Source organism: Solea solea, chromosome 11 (assembly GCF_958295425.1).
Source record: "Solea solea chromosome 11, fSolSol10.1, whole genome shotgun sequence".
Classification (NCBI taxonomy): Eukaryota; Metazoa; Chordata; class Actinopteri; order Pleuronectiformes; family Soleidae; genus Solea; species Solea solea.
In genome coordinates, this window is record NC_081144.1 from 5,688,550 (window position 1) to 5,704,100 (window position 15,551).

Below are 15,551 nucleotides of genomic sequence, written 5' to 3' on the forward strand. Positions count from 1 at the left end.
ATAATAATAATAATAATAATAATAATAATGACAATACACAGCTGTTTGAACAGATATCAAAGGATACATACATACATACATGTTAAAGTGACAGGAAGCTAATATATAAAAACTTCATGGGTATACTCACTCAATTGCTTGACAATTGACTGAGTGTAAGCCAACTCGCCATATAGATATTGTTGTTCTTTGAAATATATAATATGAGAAAATGTTAAACACCAGGATGTATTGAATAGATAAATGAAGACCAGGCACATCTACTTTTAATCTTTAATATGACAGTTTTTACAGTAGCTTTGAAAGTTTCCCTCTTAGGTCACACACCTTCCACTCTATGCTCTTTAATCATTGATGTGTTATGGACATGTCTTCTAAAAGCCATAATCACATCTGTAGCTCATATATCTTGAGATGAATATGACACTCAGAGTGAGTGTCTAGTTTTAAAGGCACTGGCCAAGTCAGACTGCTGTTCTTTAAATTCTGGAGGCCTGTTGTAGTTTTCATACTTGACCAGACTGAACCCAGATTATAGGCAGCCATTTTCTACTTTATATTTATTATTACATTTATATTTTGCTCTTCAAATGAAATAAATTATCTATGTGTTCGGCTTACTATTCATTCCATATATGTTGGTGTTTTGGAAAAAGGAAAAAGAAGCAGAGGCACATGGTGTCTTTGTTTCCACTAGGTGGCAGCACAATACCTGTGATCACATAAACATCCTCTGCCTCTTTGAGCAGATCATAGTCCAACCATTGTCTTGCCTGATAAAATACATGTAAAGAGCCAATATAACTAGTACAGATTTAAAGTTTTTATTTTGCCCAAAGGTGTTTGCAGCTCCAACACTAGGACTAAAAGATTGATTCTTCCTCAAAATCACTCGATTTATTTTGTGAAGGAAAGGGACATTTTCTGTTGGTGCACCCATACACTTGACAGGTTATAGTCCACTCAGTCATTTTTACAATATTAAAAAAACATGTAAAGGGCCAATATAACCACCATCCTTCAGATCCTTCAGTATTTACCTGATTAAAAACCCGTTACGGGCCAAGAAATAAAAATAAAATTATGTTTCATCGCTCAGCTTTTATTTTGGAAAAGGTGACCGGAAATTGTTCTGAAATGTGGTTAGCCATTTACTGCCCCCATTGCTGTGCGTGCGTAATGGCTAAGTGTCCGTCTTCAGGATGTGGAGCAGCCAGTTAGAACTCTCCAACCACTGAGCTCTAAGCTGCGCACTAAAGGACTTTTTCCTGCTAATGAAAACATCATGATCATTTTGAATTAAACAGCTGCGTGTTTAATTCTTCATCTGAAAACAGAAGAGAGGGAAAGAGAGCCTCAGTGGAAAGTCGGGATGAACAGAGACAAGAGCGTAAAAACTGCGCTCCGGAGCCAGAAACAGTCCAAGACACAGGTTTCTGTTCAGAAGAAGAAGAAAGATGCTCAAAGTGGTGCCTCATCCATTAAGGAGACCCAGTCATGTATCCGTGAATCGGAGAATGAAGCGAGGACAGCAGGAGTGCATGGGAAGCGTCCGGGGAAAGTGTCCTCCAGTGGCACCGCAGAGTGCCAGAGGAGTCCCGCTGCGCACAGGAAACTCTCTGATGCCAGCAACGCTTCAGAAGACCTGAGCAAAGACTCCGGCTGCCTTTCTGGGAAACTCTCCTCCTCCGACAGCAGCTCGGAAATATCCGACTGCACTTCGGAGAGCAACAAGCGCGACTCTCCAAGTAGAGACAACGATTTAAGCTGGATAGACGGGAGAGCTTACGTGAAGCCGGACAACGCAAACGCAGCCCAGGATTCCTGCGCTGTGCAGCTCGATGCTGCTGCTGCTGCTGCTGCTGGAGGAGCCCTCGGTTTGTTTCACGCGTCAGGAACATTCATGGAGCTCATGATGGGGGAGACACACGAGGATCTGATCCGGGAGGTGGACGATTTAAGATCAGAGAACGAGTATCTGAAAGTAAGTTTCATTTATGTATATATTTAATTAATTCTTGTTCAATTGTTGTTTCTATTTGCATGGCATCCATGTGTCTAAATGTCCACATATCGCTGAGTTGCATTTTCCTTTTTATGAGGTCCATGTGAGATCATGTGAGTCTCACTAAGGCCCTGCCAGACTCTAAAAAAACATGATCCAATTTTCTCTAAAAGCTCCTCGTGTCACTCTCATCATCAACTGTGTCTGCAGGACAAACCCGAGCTCATGTAAGAATCAAAGCTCAAGAGTTAACTTGCTAAATTATAAGAGAAAACTCAAGGGAATGGAGTTCCCAATGATATTTTTTTGCAGCAGAAGCTCAGATATCAAAGCTTTTAGCCTTTAAGTTGTGTTGAACGCCAAAAGCAGTAATAACACAGGACATGGCAGCATTTTACTGTTGCTTTGAATGGGGAATTTCTCTTAAAATGTTCACATAAACCTGCAGTTAATGATTGTTTTCTAATGTTTGGTATCTTACTAAAAACGTGACACTTATTTCACCCATTATTTTCTGATAGTTAATTTCTCAACAATATACAACAATATTATCTATTTATTATTATTATTATTATTATTATTATTATTGTTATTATTATTATTTCTTTTTAATATATTATTGTTTTATGCAGTTAGGAAGGTGATCTGTTTTTTGTATCAAATTATAAATAAATTGGGGTTATATGAGGTAATCACACATAAACAACTAGTGACTCCTCTATTCCCACTTTCACTGGCTGGCAGCAAGAAACGGAAGGAAAAACAAACTTCCCAGGCTGATTCACCTAAATGGCAGCACACGTGACAAAGCCAAGCCATGTATGATAATGAGTCAGTAACTCAAAGAACCTGACCTATCTCTTTAAAGGAGCATTCAGTGAGGAAGTGGTAAAAGGAAATGGAATCAAAACAAAAGAGTATCGTCATTTGTTAGCCATTATGGCCTACATATCCTTTCCTAACATCCTTCATCATGCAGAGTGGATGGAGGGAAAGATTCCTAGGTTTACATCTGTAAGCATTTATCAAAACTGGTGGTTGTGTGAGGATTAAAACACTGTACTGACAATTAAAACCGTATTTAACTGTATCCTGGTTTAGTTACACTGAATAATAATAGTAATAAGTAAGTAAATAGTAAGTAATAATAGTTATAAGCTCTGAAAACAGATATGTTAGAGCTTTAGTCCCTCCTAATCACATCTTGTTTTTATGTAAACACATATTATTTAGAGTAAATCCTGATATGAACACATATGATATTTGGGTTAAAACAGTTGTGTTTCTGTGACGTCTGTGCCAGGATGAGGTGGAGGAGCTTCGCTGTGAGATGCTGGAGATGCGCGACATGTTCCAGGAGGAGGAGGTGTATCAGCTGCAGGAGCTGCGGCTGCAGCTGGAGCAGGCCAACAAGACGTGTCGCATCCTGCAGTACCGCCTCCGCAAGGCCGAGCGCCGCAGCATCCGAGTGGCCCAGACCGGACAGGTGGACGGGGAGCTGGTCAGGAGCCTGGAGCACGACATCAAGGTCAGGAGTCTGTAAACTCTTCCACGCCTTTTGTGTGTGACCATGCGGTTAAAAACTCACTCAACACCAACAAACAAGAAAAACTCCCTTTCCTCTAAAAACTGTCCTTGGCCTGATTCACCACCGTTCTGGTTCGTGACATGAAAGTGAAAACTTTCCACTGAACATTAGTCCCACAAAGCCTTTTTCTCATCCAAGTGTAAAGAGTAATTGGAGTTTTTCATACACACAGAAGGACTGTAATCAATTGACAGCACCCTGAGTCATGACTGTAAAGTACTCCCTGCTGTTTACTCACGCCACAAAAAAAATCATTAGGTTGAAATGTCTTCATCATGCATCCTGTTGATATTTTTAACATACCACGGTGTAATTATGTGGTGGCTTGTTCTCTGTGAATCATTAAAGCGCAGCGATCTTTATCGTGATTGTGGCGCTCAATCACGCCACAGTTAAAATGAGACTCAGCAGTGCATGGCAACCAGACTCTTGTCCCTCTGAACCGACTGAATATGTGGTGGCCAAGGATTCCCAACAGCCTCAGCTTCAACCCTGTCATCCACACATGTGGTGAACTCCTGTCACAAGTATTTCCTTGTAAAGTTTCTCAGCTTCAGCTGCAGAGAACACACTGCAGACACACAACACTGCTCATGAAAGCAACCAGGCACCAACAAAAGACTTAAGGCCCAAGAGAACTTCAGTCTGAAATGAAACAAAGAGGCAAAATGAAATGACAAACTGACACAAAACATCTACATAGAAGCACAAAATGACCCACAAAGTCTGTGCGTCTTTCTCCTCTGTGGGTGTGGTGTGAGTCCTTTTACGTGTTTTTGTCTGTGCTTACAGGTTGCAAAAAGTGTGTCCCTGCGGTTGTACAACGAGCTGGAGGCCGTGCAGAATAAGAACTCCCAGCTGGAGTGGGAAAACGAGGCGCTCCGTGAGAAGATGCAAGAGCTGGACGTGGCCAAGCAAGTCCTACAGGCTGAGGCGGAGAAAACCAGAGAGGTATGATACTAAAGCAAGCTTTTTACGAGTTTGAGTTTCACTTTGCAGAAAGACAAATGACGTCTTGAGTCTAAGGAGTAAGTTTTTATGTTCACCAGCCATAGAGGGAAAGTTCCTCTGTGCTCTGTGAATCTGAGCAGAGCATGTTTAAAGGCAAACGCTGGTCTGGTGTGCAACATAATTCAAGTGTGGTGTAAAAACCTACACTGACACTGGACTTTTCAGTGTAGCAGCAGGGCCATCTGTTGATATATATTTACAGATTCCTCTCTTTCCCAAGTGTGTCACACAACTACAGTGGCCTTTGTTGCAGAGATTTTGATTATCAGGTGAGACTAAGATTAAGGATGGAGTTTCTGGAGTCAGTCATGGGTTAAGTTGCAAAGCCGATCCGAGGAGAGTCGAGACAATGCCAAGCATGAACAATGAGATGTTAACAGTTGTGCATCCTCTGTCATTCTGGGTGCCAGGGTTACACAGAGGTCAGCTGGTCTATACTGAGTTGTTTGTGCTTAGGAATGTAAGTTGCTCATTTAAAGAATGCCAAATAGAAAGGATGTAAACGCTCTTGTACTCTCTCTGCCATTTCTACCTTCTTCTTCTTTGGTATGTATGGGAGGAGTTTTCTGTTTGGGTGTTAAACGTCCACTTGAAAGTGTGTAAGATGTAAAGATGTCAGTGCAAGATGGCGGCCTCAGCAATGCAATTTTTCTAAGTATAGCTCCGGTGCGTCATCACACCTTATTTGTAGACATGTCTATAAAAACCTGAACTGAAGACGAGAAGAGAGAAATAGTTTTCTCTATAATTCTTTACTCTCATCCACGGTTTTCTGACATATACAGTGTGTGAAGAGGAGAATCATTTGCTTTCACATGCACTTTAAATCAGTCAAAACTTAACCTTCCACCACTGACACCCTTCACAAGTCCTCCATCCCTCTAGTCAGGAATCCTCCCCACACAGCTGCACCCATCCCAGCCAGTTGTCCACACTGATGTCAGGTGACACATGACCCCGGTGCAGATCAACGATATGAGTGGAGGGGTTTGGCCCGCAGCTGCCTCGTGCCTAGGCGGGGAGACGGAGCCTGGTATGCTGAGGCCTGAACTCCCAGCACAGCTGATATTCTCAGCTGAGAGGACAGAGAAAAAGCAAGAGAGGGTGTGAGAGATTACAGAAATAAACTCTCTCTCCCGCTCTCTCTCTCCCTCTCTCTCTCTCTCCTCCCTTTCTCTTGTCAAATTAAGCTCAGCTAAATCTGGATCAGCGTGTACTATGGCATTCATAAAGACGCGTGTTGGTGCACCCATACTGACCCTAAGACAACACTAGACCTACTTTCATCAAAGTGTAACTACCTCACAGTGACAGTGACTGCACGTTAAGTTTCTCACATGTCATTCTCGCAGCTGCCTCTTTCTTCAGTGGCTGCCATGGTAATGATTGTGTTCCCTGTCCCATGTATTCGGTTTAATCCAGGATTCTGTTCTTTGGCATGAGCTCAATCTGATCCACTCATCTGAGGCAGCTGCTAGCGCCTTTCATTCCAGCAGGGAAATCCACTTAGTTCACCTAATCTATGAGCACAAACCACAGTCTAGATAGATTTGAAGGAGGATGAACATTTCAGAGACTCCCACTGCTGCTGGACTGTGACCCTGTGTGCTTTGACTTGAGTGTAACACAACACTGTCACACTATAACATAGCTGCACTCGGCTGTAAAAGAAAAATCAGTAAAAGACTTGTTGTAAAAAGACAAAAAATGATTAAAAAAAAAGCTCTGTGTCACTCACTGTCATTTGTAATATCTCATTTCAGGTCACAGTGCATCTCCAAAGCCGACAAGGCCCGCTGACCTTGAATTGAAAAGATTGTAACTCGTCTGTTTACCACTTCTATTTTGACTCTAAAATGACTATTATTAACACACTGACATCCTGTCTAGTGTCTAAGGGGGAGACAATGGCGCCAGACAGAAGCTAACATTCCTCTCATGCTCAGACAAACTAACTCTCTTATGTAGAGAAATGAGAAACTCGGACACGAGACAATGTTTGCATCCAAACACACAATGACTGGACACTGACTCGGTGCATTAAGGCATCTCTGGAAGTAACATAGAGACATGGAGAACATTTTAAACCATATGCATCTAATGGAACAGCTGAAGATCAGGGGAAATGTGCTTGTTCCTCCCATGTATTCACAAATAAATGCAGATACATTTGTTTTGAAACATATTAACCACACTTTCTGCACATAAAGAAATAGACCGAAAAGGTATAGACTGAAGCTAAAGCTTATTTTGTCTACCCATCATTTTTATTTTATTTATAAAACAAAACAAGATTCAAGATTCAAGAAGTTTTTATTGTCATTATGAGGACATAATGAAATTTTTGCAGAGACTCGTATAAATTTAAGACAAGAAAAATGTACTTATTTCCAGACAAAATATTACTCTTTCTTCAAATATCTATTAATAGTTTTATTATTATTATTATTATTATTATTATTATTATTATTATTAATAATAATAATAATATTAAAATTGGATGTAGGTTCAGGAATAATGCATTACTCAATGCATACATACTCTTTATGGCTTCAAACCTTTAGCAATCATTTGTGAAGAACAAGGTTGCATGTAGGCGCTGCACAAATATAAATGAGATATAACTAGGCTTTTGGAGGTTGTCAGCAAAATCTCTGAAGTTCTTTCTGTTTTCACGTAGTACAATAAAAAATAGTAACAAGTAACAAAGGTAGTTAGAGGAAATGTAGTGGAGTAAAAGTAAAAGTTGCTACAAATATAAATAATAAAGTAAAGTACAGGTATGTCAATATTGTACTTAAGTACAGTAGTGAAGTATTTGTACTTTGATACATTACAACACTGGTTGTATCACAGTTTCAGCACCTACAGTAGCTGTGGTTATGTTTTGTGTAATGCAGTTTCCACAAATGTAAAAAAATGACGCAGATTAACATTGTTTTATATTTACTGCACCTCTGATAAAATCACATTTTTATTCCTCAGAACACTCTGAAGAAGAAAGGAGGCATCAGATCGACAGCCACCAAGGCCGAGAAGAGGTTCTGCCAACAGGCTGAGGTTTGACACCGCGATCATTTTCGTTTTGCATGTCACAGTAGTCTTGAGTATGATTCTCACCACCACTGTTTGTCTCCTAAAGGACGACAGAGCTGATCTCAAGTGCCAGCTCCACTTTGCCAAAGAGGAATTAGCTCTCATGTGCAAGAAGCTCACCAAACTGGTATCTGAGAGCGAGGGCATGCGCCAGGAGCTGGCCAAATACCACTCGGCCTACGGAGACATAGACGCCCTCCAGTTACCTGAGGGCAAACACAACTCCGCCCACACCAGGGAAGCAGAGGTCAAAGTTCACTTGAAACTAGTGGAAGAGGAGGCCACACTCCTGAGCCGGCGCATCGTGGAACTGGAGGTGGAGAATCGTGGACTGAGAGCGGAAATGAGTGACCTGAGAGAGAAAAGTGGAGGAGGAGAAGGAGGAGGGGAAAAGGAGGAAGAGGAGAATCGGGATGTTGTGGAGGAAAATGCGGGGGCTTCGACACAGTTGCAGGACAAAGAGGGAGGGGAGCAAAGTTTCGAAGTGGAAACGGGCCAAAGTGATTTGGAGACGCCTCCGATTTGCAACCAGACACAAAGTGAAGGGATGATTGCTGCCTGTCATGTCACTCGAGAAGGTCCTGTAGGTGGAGAGTGGGACCCTTCAGACAGTCAGGAGAGCGACAACAACAAAACACTGGACAGAGCTTTCAAAGGACTGACTGTGAAAGACTGTGAAACCCTTCAAGCTCTCAGAGATCATTCCTGCATTTTGAGCTCAGCCATACAGCTCCTGGCGACACCGCCGAAAAACGGACACGGTTCGTCTCTCTCGTGTGTGTTCACCTCTCCAACAGACGTGGACTCCAACGGTAAGAAGATATTCCCGCCGGGACCTTTCAATGAGGCCCTGGAGCTCCTGTGGGACATGCTGTTGGCTTTCACGGTGAGGGTGGAGTCATTTCTAACAGGAGAAGATTCAGACAAAAACTCTGTTCACAAGGACAGACATGTGTGGGATTCCTACACTCTGTCCTCTCTGTCTGAAAACATAGCAGATCAGAACGTGGGCAGCAACAATATACGAGCGTCACCAAGTGAGCAGGAACATACTGAGGACCTCCGCACCACTGAGATGAAGGAGAGAGCAACAAGACATGCACCGTCCCTCCTTCACAGGAACCCAAAAATGCAACTTTCCATGCAAATTCTGTGGATCCTCCACCAGTGGTGTCGAGTTAAAAGACCCGATGTGGAGGGAAAAGAGGTAAAATCAATCAAAGTTTTCTCAAGGATCTCATTGTGTCTTTCACATTGATAGTTGTGTATCGTCTTTTAGAGATAATGTAAGATAGATCCTTTTTTCTACTCAGGGCAAAGACAGGACCATGTCTGTGCTGCGAGGGTTGTTGCAGGACCTGAGTGCAGAGCTTCAGGATGAACAGACTGATGTGAACAGTAAAGTCAAGACCACACAGCAAAAGGCAGCTGAGGTACGGATGGCGTTCACCCGTTGTTGTTTGAGGCCGTGTGTTGCAGCAGGAAGTCAAAGCTCGCGATCCGTCTCCCTGTCCTCGCAACAAGCATCGTGAAAAGACTCGCGCCAGAATATTTAGGCTAATCTCCTGAAGGGGCAGCAGCCAAACAGGACAGGCAAGCTCAAATCTGCTGGATGAAAATCAGTAGATTCTCTGCTGTGTTCAAACACGCAGGGAATCAAAGTTACTGTGTCCACCACACACACTGCTCAAGTGCAAAAACAAAGTCTCTATTAATATACAGCATTTAATGTTAAAGTTTTTCCTTATTACACCACGGACTAGACTGTAATCCCACTATGTCTTTGTTAAACAAGACTAGGAGTGAATGTGAGGCTGCAGTAACACACATCCATGCACGGTGTAATCTTTATGGTGTGTAATGCTGCATTCACATTATGTAGGAGGGAAGATATTAGATCCATCCATCTTCTATTGCTTCATCCTCCACATGAGGGTTGCCAGTCCATCACAGGGCCACAGACAAACAACATCCACTCTTACACTTACAGTCTATTTAGAGTGTCCAATCTGCCTAATCCCATGTTTTTGGACTGTGCGAGGAAATTTGAGAACCCGGAGAAAACCCACGCACACATGGGGAGAACATGCACACTCTATGCAGAAAGGTCCTTGTCCTATATGTATAGTATCTGAAAATAATGTTACCATATGTAGGTCTAATCAGGGATGTTGCTACAGGCTAGGAAATGAAGGCCATTGCCTGGGTCCTCCTTGTAGAAGTGACTTTGATGGAAACCCCTCACTAGGTTCAATAGACCTTGCAGTCAGAGTGTGCGTGTCATGTTTTTAAGTGGAAGCTTACGATGCAAAGGAAGAAGAACGGCTCCTCCCACATGAGGAGGATAGTGAAGGAGTGAAGTGTCGTGAGCAAGGGTTGACATCTGTTTTGTTCTGTCATTGTCGGTCCCTGCTGCACGTGGGTTAGGGAGGGGGAAGCAGAAGAGTCCTCTGTTTTTGTTGCACTCTGCAGTCTCCCCATTATATGTCACTAATCCCTACACACTGGACCTTTAAAATACAACTTAGACGAGAAATCCCAACATTACTGTGCGTTTAATTATCTGTGCATGTGACTAATGTCATGAACATGATTTTAAGGTAAATGTGTGCTCATTGTGTATTTTCCTCTGTGTGCTCAGTGTGCAGCCAGTGGTATCTTCCATGATGAAGGTCCCTGTGAAGCTGACAGGTCAGTCCTTCCTTTATCCGGTCCATCACACGTCCATGAGGTCACTGGAGTCATATCTCATGTGTCTCCTCTTGTTTTTGCAGCTCAAAGGGGAAACGACTGAGGCCACAGTCGAAGAGGAAGAACTGGTGCTATCTGAGCCAAGAGGCTGCCCAGCTGGACAGAGAGGACCTCGTTAAGACGTGGGACCATCCAATCATGCCGCTTAGCTTCCCTGACCTTGATTTTGAGCAGATGTCCATGGAGAGAAGCCACACTGCCCCGGAGAAGTCAGCTTTTCGCATCTACTACAGCCCGCCATCCACTCGCAGAGTCCAGCTGGCTCAGCTGTGGCAAAGCCCCGTTGCAGACAAAGAGTCCGTCAACACGTCCTCTCCCTGGTGCACGCCGCTGTCCTCCTTCTCTCAACTCTGTTTGGGCTCATCTGCGAACATGAGTGATGATGTGAAGGAAATGACAGCCAGCTGGAGGCAGTCACTTCATGGCAGTTCACAGGAGAAGAGTTGGAGGTTAGCGGGACGGTGGGTGGACGTGGTCTGCTCAGGCACTCAGACCTACATGAAGCCACAGATGGTGAGTGTTGGTCTGCAGACAGACGGGGCAGTCGCTGTGAGAAGCAGCCCCTCTCGAGTCCTGAGCTCCTCCTTAGTCACTGCCCGCTCGAGCCACATCTCCACCTCCCTGGAGGGAGTAACAGGTCGTGTTGAAAGGTCCAGAACCTCCACCTCTTCACCCAAACTTTACCGCAGACACTCGGGTGCATCCTCTCTCTCCTCATCTCCCAGTTTTAGCTCCTCCTCCTCTGTATCCACCACTAGAGACAGAGCAATGTGGAACCTGAACCATCAAAGCCCCTCCAGACTCACCCGACAAACCAGTCACAGACAAGCCGCAGGACAGAACAACAGCTCCAAGCCTCCCACCAAACCTGCAGGCCCCAACCGCTACGGTCTGGTCACAGAGTTTCTGCGCAGAGTGAGCGGCCGGGCTGAGAAGCCGGGACCGGGGCCAGGACAGAAGACGAAGAACGGCCTGAAGAACCTGGAACGTGCTCCAACAAGAACCCCTGCTGCCTCGCTGCACAGGACAGACAGTGTGACCAGGATCGTCAACCAGAGGTTCATGAAGCAGAGAGAGGAGGTGGGCAAAGGCCAGAGAGAGGAGAAAAGCAGCAGCAGCAGCAGCAACAGCAGCAGCAGCAGCAGCAGCAGCAGCAGCAGCCTGAACCACGGCATCAGACACAGTGGGAGCCTCACAGCAGAGGTGAGAGATTCAAACATGCTTCACTACATCAGTGACTCAGCTGCTCCTTCTTTTTACACTTGTCATCAGGGGAGCAGTGTAAACACAATCCTCTGTCTATGTATGTATATATATATATTTATATATGTATATATATATATATATATATATATATATATGTATATAGTACATTAACAAAGTATTTGTACTTGGTTACATTAAAACACTTGTATCTACTCTCCAGAAGACACAGAGACCTGATGACCTTTCATTGACCTCCTCTCTGTTTTTGTCTCTTTGTCCTCTCAGGACGGAAACTACGAGTGCAGCTCCAGCAGCACCTTGACCTTCTGCTTCGCCCGTCCGTCTCGCTCCGCCCAGTCAAACCAGAGCAAACTCCAGCGACACAGATACTCGCCTCCGGTGAGCGCAGCTGCAGGCTCCAACTGTGAGTGAGCGGGTGGTGGAAGAACAGCAGCAGCAGCAGCAGCAGCAGCAGCAGCAGCAGCAGCAGCAGCAGCAGCAGCAGCAGCTCCACTGACACTTCTGGACAGCTGAGAGTGGTCAGGCTGGAATTTAATATTTGTAACATTTTGATGGGGGACACAGTTTGCACTGGGAGAACTGGTTAGACTGTGTAGAAGTGTGTGTCCACTTTTAATCGTGTTCATTAAACAAAGCACAATCCTGCAAATGTTGGATATTCATTTATACAACGTTAACATTTTTGCACTTCATTCGTTTTATATTGTCTTTATTGTATTTTGTAGAATAAACTCATGTTCTATTGAATAAACGTCTAAGATAAAGGCTCTAGTGCTGTTATTTTGTATCCACCTACATGAAAACATTTTTGTTTACAACCAAACTAACCGTCTTTTCTCCTCTAGTGTGGGGAGAATTGTTTTTTTTTAAGCATCAACAACCAGAAATGAACTCCATAGCTCACGTTAAGAAACAGTGACACTGGTTTGGTATAAATAAGCAACTATAATTAATTCACTTTAAATTATATTACATTGGTATCAATAATAGTCCAGCACCAGCTACTCTCCTGGTTTACAGTCACTCTTCACTCTGGATTCTGTAGATTTTATTCGCACTGTAGAAACTTGTTTACAATGATAACTTCTTTACTGCTCAGTGATAAGCTGCTTCAGGGTGGAGCATGTTATGTCACATGCTTAAAAAAGAAAATGTAAGTGCAAAGTAGTTAATAAGATGAGATGTCCTCACTGGTGAGGAGGAGCATGCGCTCCCTCCTTCAGTCTCGTCCTCACTCTTAACTTGTTTAACTCTTGTTGTAGAGACAAACAGACGATTACCAAATTAAAGCTTTGTTTTGTAGCTGCGTCATAAAAAAATCTAAATAAATGAAATGAAATTTCTCTGTGTGAGATGAAGGAACAGATTTTCAGTCAGGTCTGTGGCTGTGGACGAGGTCACGGCGAGTGGAAGAGTCCCACAATCGCACGGAGTCATGTTTCCTCTCACAGCATGTGAGTGTATGTGTGTCACATGTGACACACATACATGCAACAATGTGGGCAACTGCTGCTCTGTCTTCACTTCACTCTGACCCAGTTTCACACGAGGCGGCAAATTCTGACAAAACACAGCAGTGCAGAAAACAACAACAAACCTTAGACATGTGGCAACAACATTAAAGTGTTTGTCAAAGAGTAATTAATGCTAATTTTAATCAGTCTTACAAACAAAGCAGCTTCTTTAATATTATCCACACATGGTAATACTTCTGTATTATGTCACATACAATGTAAAAAAAAAACCCCATAAAAACAGATACTAACTATACAAATCAAGACAGGAACAAATGAATAATGTATAAATAATATTTGAGAATATTACAAATGTACGGAAGAATATTAGGGCCACGTGAAAAAAAAAGAAAGAACGGCATGAATTCTGAGATTAAAGCCGGAATTTTGGGTTTTATTTATTTCTTTCTTGTGGCCCTAATACACTTCTGTATTAATGTTTAAAATAATCCAGTCACTTATTTTATTCAGAGGTACATGTGTGACAAGTTGCATTACTAACTCTGAACACTAGAGGCGCTGCAGCGGCATCTCTGCTCTCTTTGTCTACTCGGTACCTTCTTTTTTCCTGCTTGTTGATGCTAAATAAAGAACCGCGTTAGCTTAGTTAGCAGAGGAGATGGAGGAGTGTGTTTACCTGAGGTTTGACTCTTATGACTTCGATTCTGACCAAAGGTTTCAGGACGGATTGAAGATTTTACACAACAACAACAACAGTGACAGAAACAGACTGAAGGACATGAAACTGTTCTTTTATAACAGGTGTGTGTGAGAACTGAACTGCTGCTGTCATGTTTGTGAAAGTGTTGTACGTTAATCCACAGTTTGTGCTCTTTCTTACTTTTATTTTCTCTTTATTACATTTGGGGCACGTATACACAGTCTTGTATAAAGTACCTTAAAGTATCTTACCAGAAAATGACTTTGGTAGAAGTTGAAGTCACTTTCTGTGGTATTGCTAATAGGTAAAAGTCTTAAAGTATATGACATTTACTGTACCTAAGTGTCATGGTGGCTCAGTGGTAGGGCGAGTTGTCTTTTAAACTGGAAAATTGTGGGTTCAATTCCTGACACTGGTAGTCTATATGTCCTTGAGCAAGACACTTAACCCCATGCGGGTATGAAAGATGTGTGAATGACAAAACTATAGTGTAAAGCAGCATATCAAGACTAGACAAGCTCTATATAAATACAGACCATTACCAACTCTTCTTCTGATTTTGTTGGTAGTAACAAAGATAGTTCGAGGGAATGTAGTGGTGTAAAAGTAAAAGTTGCTAGAAATACAAATAACAAGGGAAAGTACAGATATGTGAATTTTGTATTTAAGTACAGTAAAGAAGTATTAATGCTACTTATACTTTATTACTTATACTCCAACTTTATTTATAAAGCACTTTAAAAAACAACAACAGCTGAAACAAAGTGCTCTACATCAGAGATAAATAAGACATTGACGTTCTCCGCTCCTGTGGTCACCAGGTTTGTTGAGCCCATAGACCAATCTGGCTACAAACAGTGGAGCTCCGCTTCTCCTCCTTTGACACAGATGGACTCCCGGGTGCAGCAGCAGGACCAGGAAACTCCCTCAGAGAGAGACTGTGAAACCAGTAAAAACCAGGCCACCGAAACATCTGCAGAGACAGAGGTAACACAGCTTTCTTTTGCCGAGGTGATGCGGCTGATTCAGGAGGGGAAGGAAGTGCCGGGAGCAATAAAACTGGACATAAAACCGAGCAACCAGAGCGCCACTCCTTCACAGATGGAGCGAATACTGAAACCCTGGGAAAAAGCATCATCTTCCAAGTGAACTTTCCTTCTTTGTAAACATTTCAGGAGGCAACATACAGTAACATCAATGATAACTTTAAGCTGCTTGGACAGAGTCTCTTTAAATTTCCAAACACGTGTGGAGAAGCATCAGTTTTAGTCAATTATTTAATTGTATTTATTTATTTTTAATTTCAACTGTACAGCCTTCAATTTTATATATCAGGACCAGAAAGTTGAGTCTTCCTCCATATACCCTGCTTCAATGATGGTCTGGATTATTCACCCTTCAGAGGTGATTTCATTTTGACAGCAAGAGAAGCTCTGCTTCCTCTAAAATGTCATAAAGTAAATGGTCAAATAATATAAAGGTTTGCTAGAACTCAATGAACTATGATTATTTTGTTCAGAGCTGTTTATCACAGTTCGCCTGACGTGATTTTCATCTCGTAGATTCCCGCAGCAGCACAGCACGTTGAAAACGGTAGAAGCTAAGCTTCAATTGATCTCTATGGGACGGCCCGGAACAACTTTTTTCACTGTGGTGATCAAGACACTGGTTATGTTATGTATGTATGGATAAATGTCA

At 42.8% G+C, this 15,551-nt stretch overlaps 1 protein-coding gene across 1 annotated transcript; it reads left to right on the forward strand.

Moving 5' to 3' along the window:
* The first annotated feature begins 1,157 nt into the window (after positions 1-1,157).
* Positions 1,158-12,133, forward strand: si:ch211-197l9.2 (uncharacterized). Its single transcript, XM_058644207.1, has 9 exons — positions 1,158-1,984; positions 3,309-3,533; positions 4,386-4,544; positions 7,590-7,664; positions 7,747-8,907; positions 9,014-9,133; positions 10,342-10,391; positions 10,475-11,654; positions 11,943-12,133. Exons 1-9 carry the CDS (start codon positions 1,373-1,375, stop codon positions 12,087-12,089), a joined length of 3,729 nt encoding a protein of 1,242 aa, XP_058500190.1. The 5' UTR covers positions 1,158-1,372; the 3' UTR covers positions 12,090-12,133.
* The last annotated feature ends 3,418 nt before the right edge of the window (positions 12,134-15,551 follow it).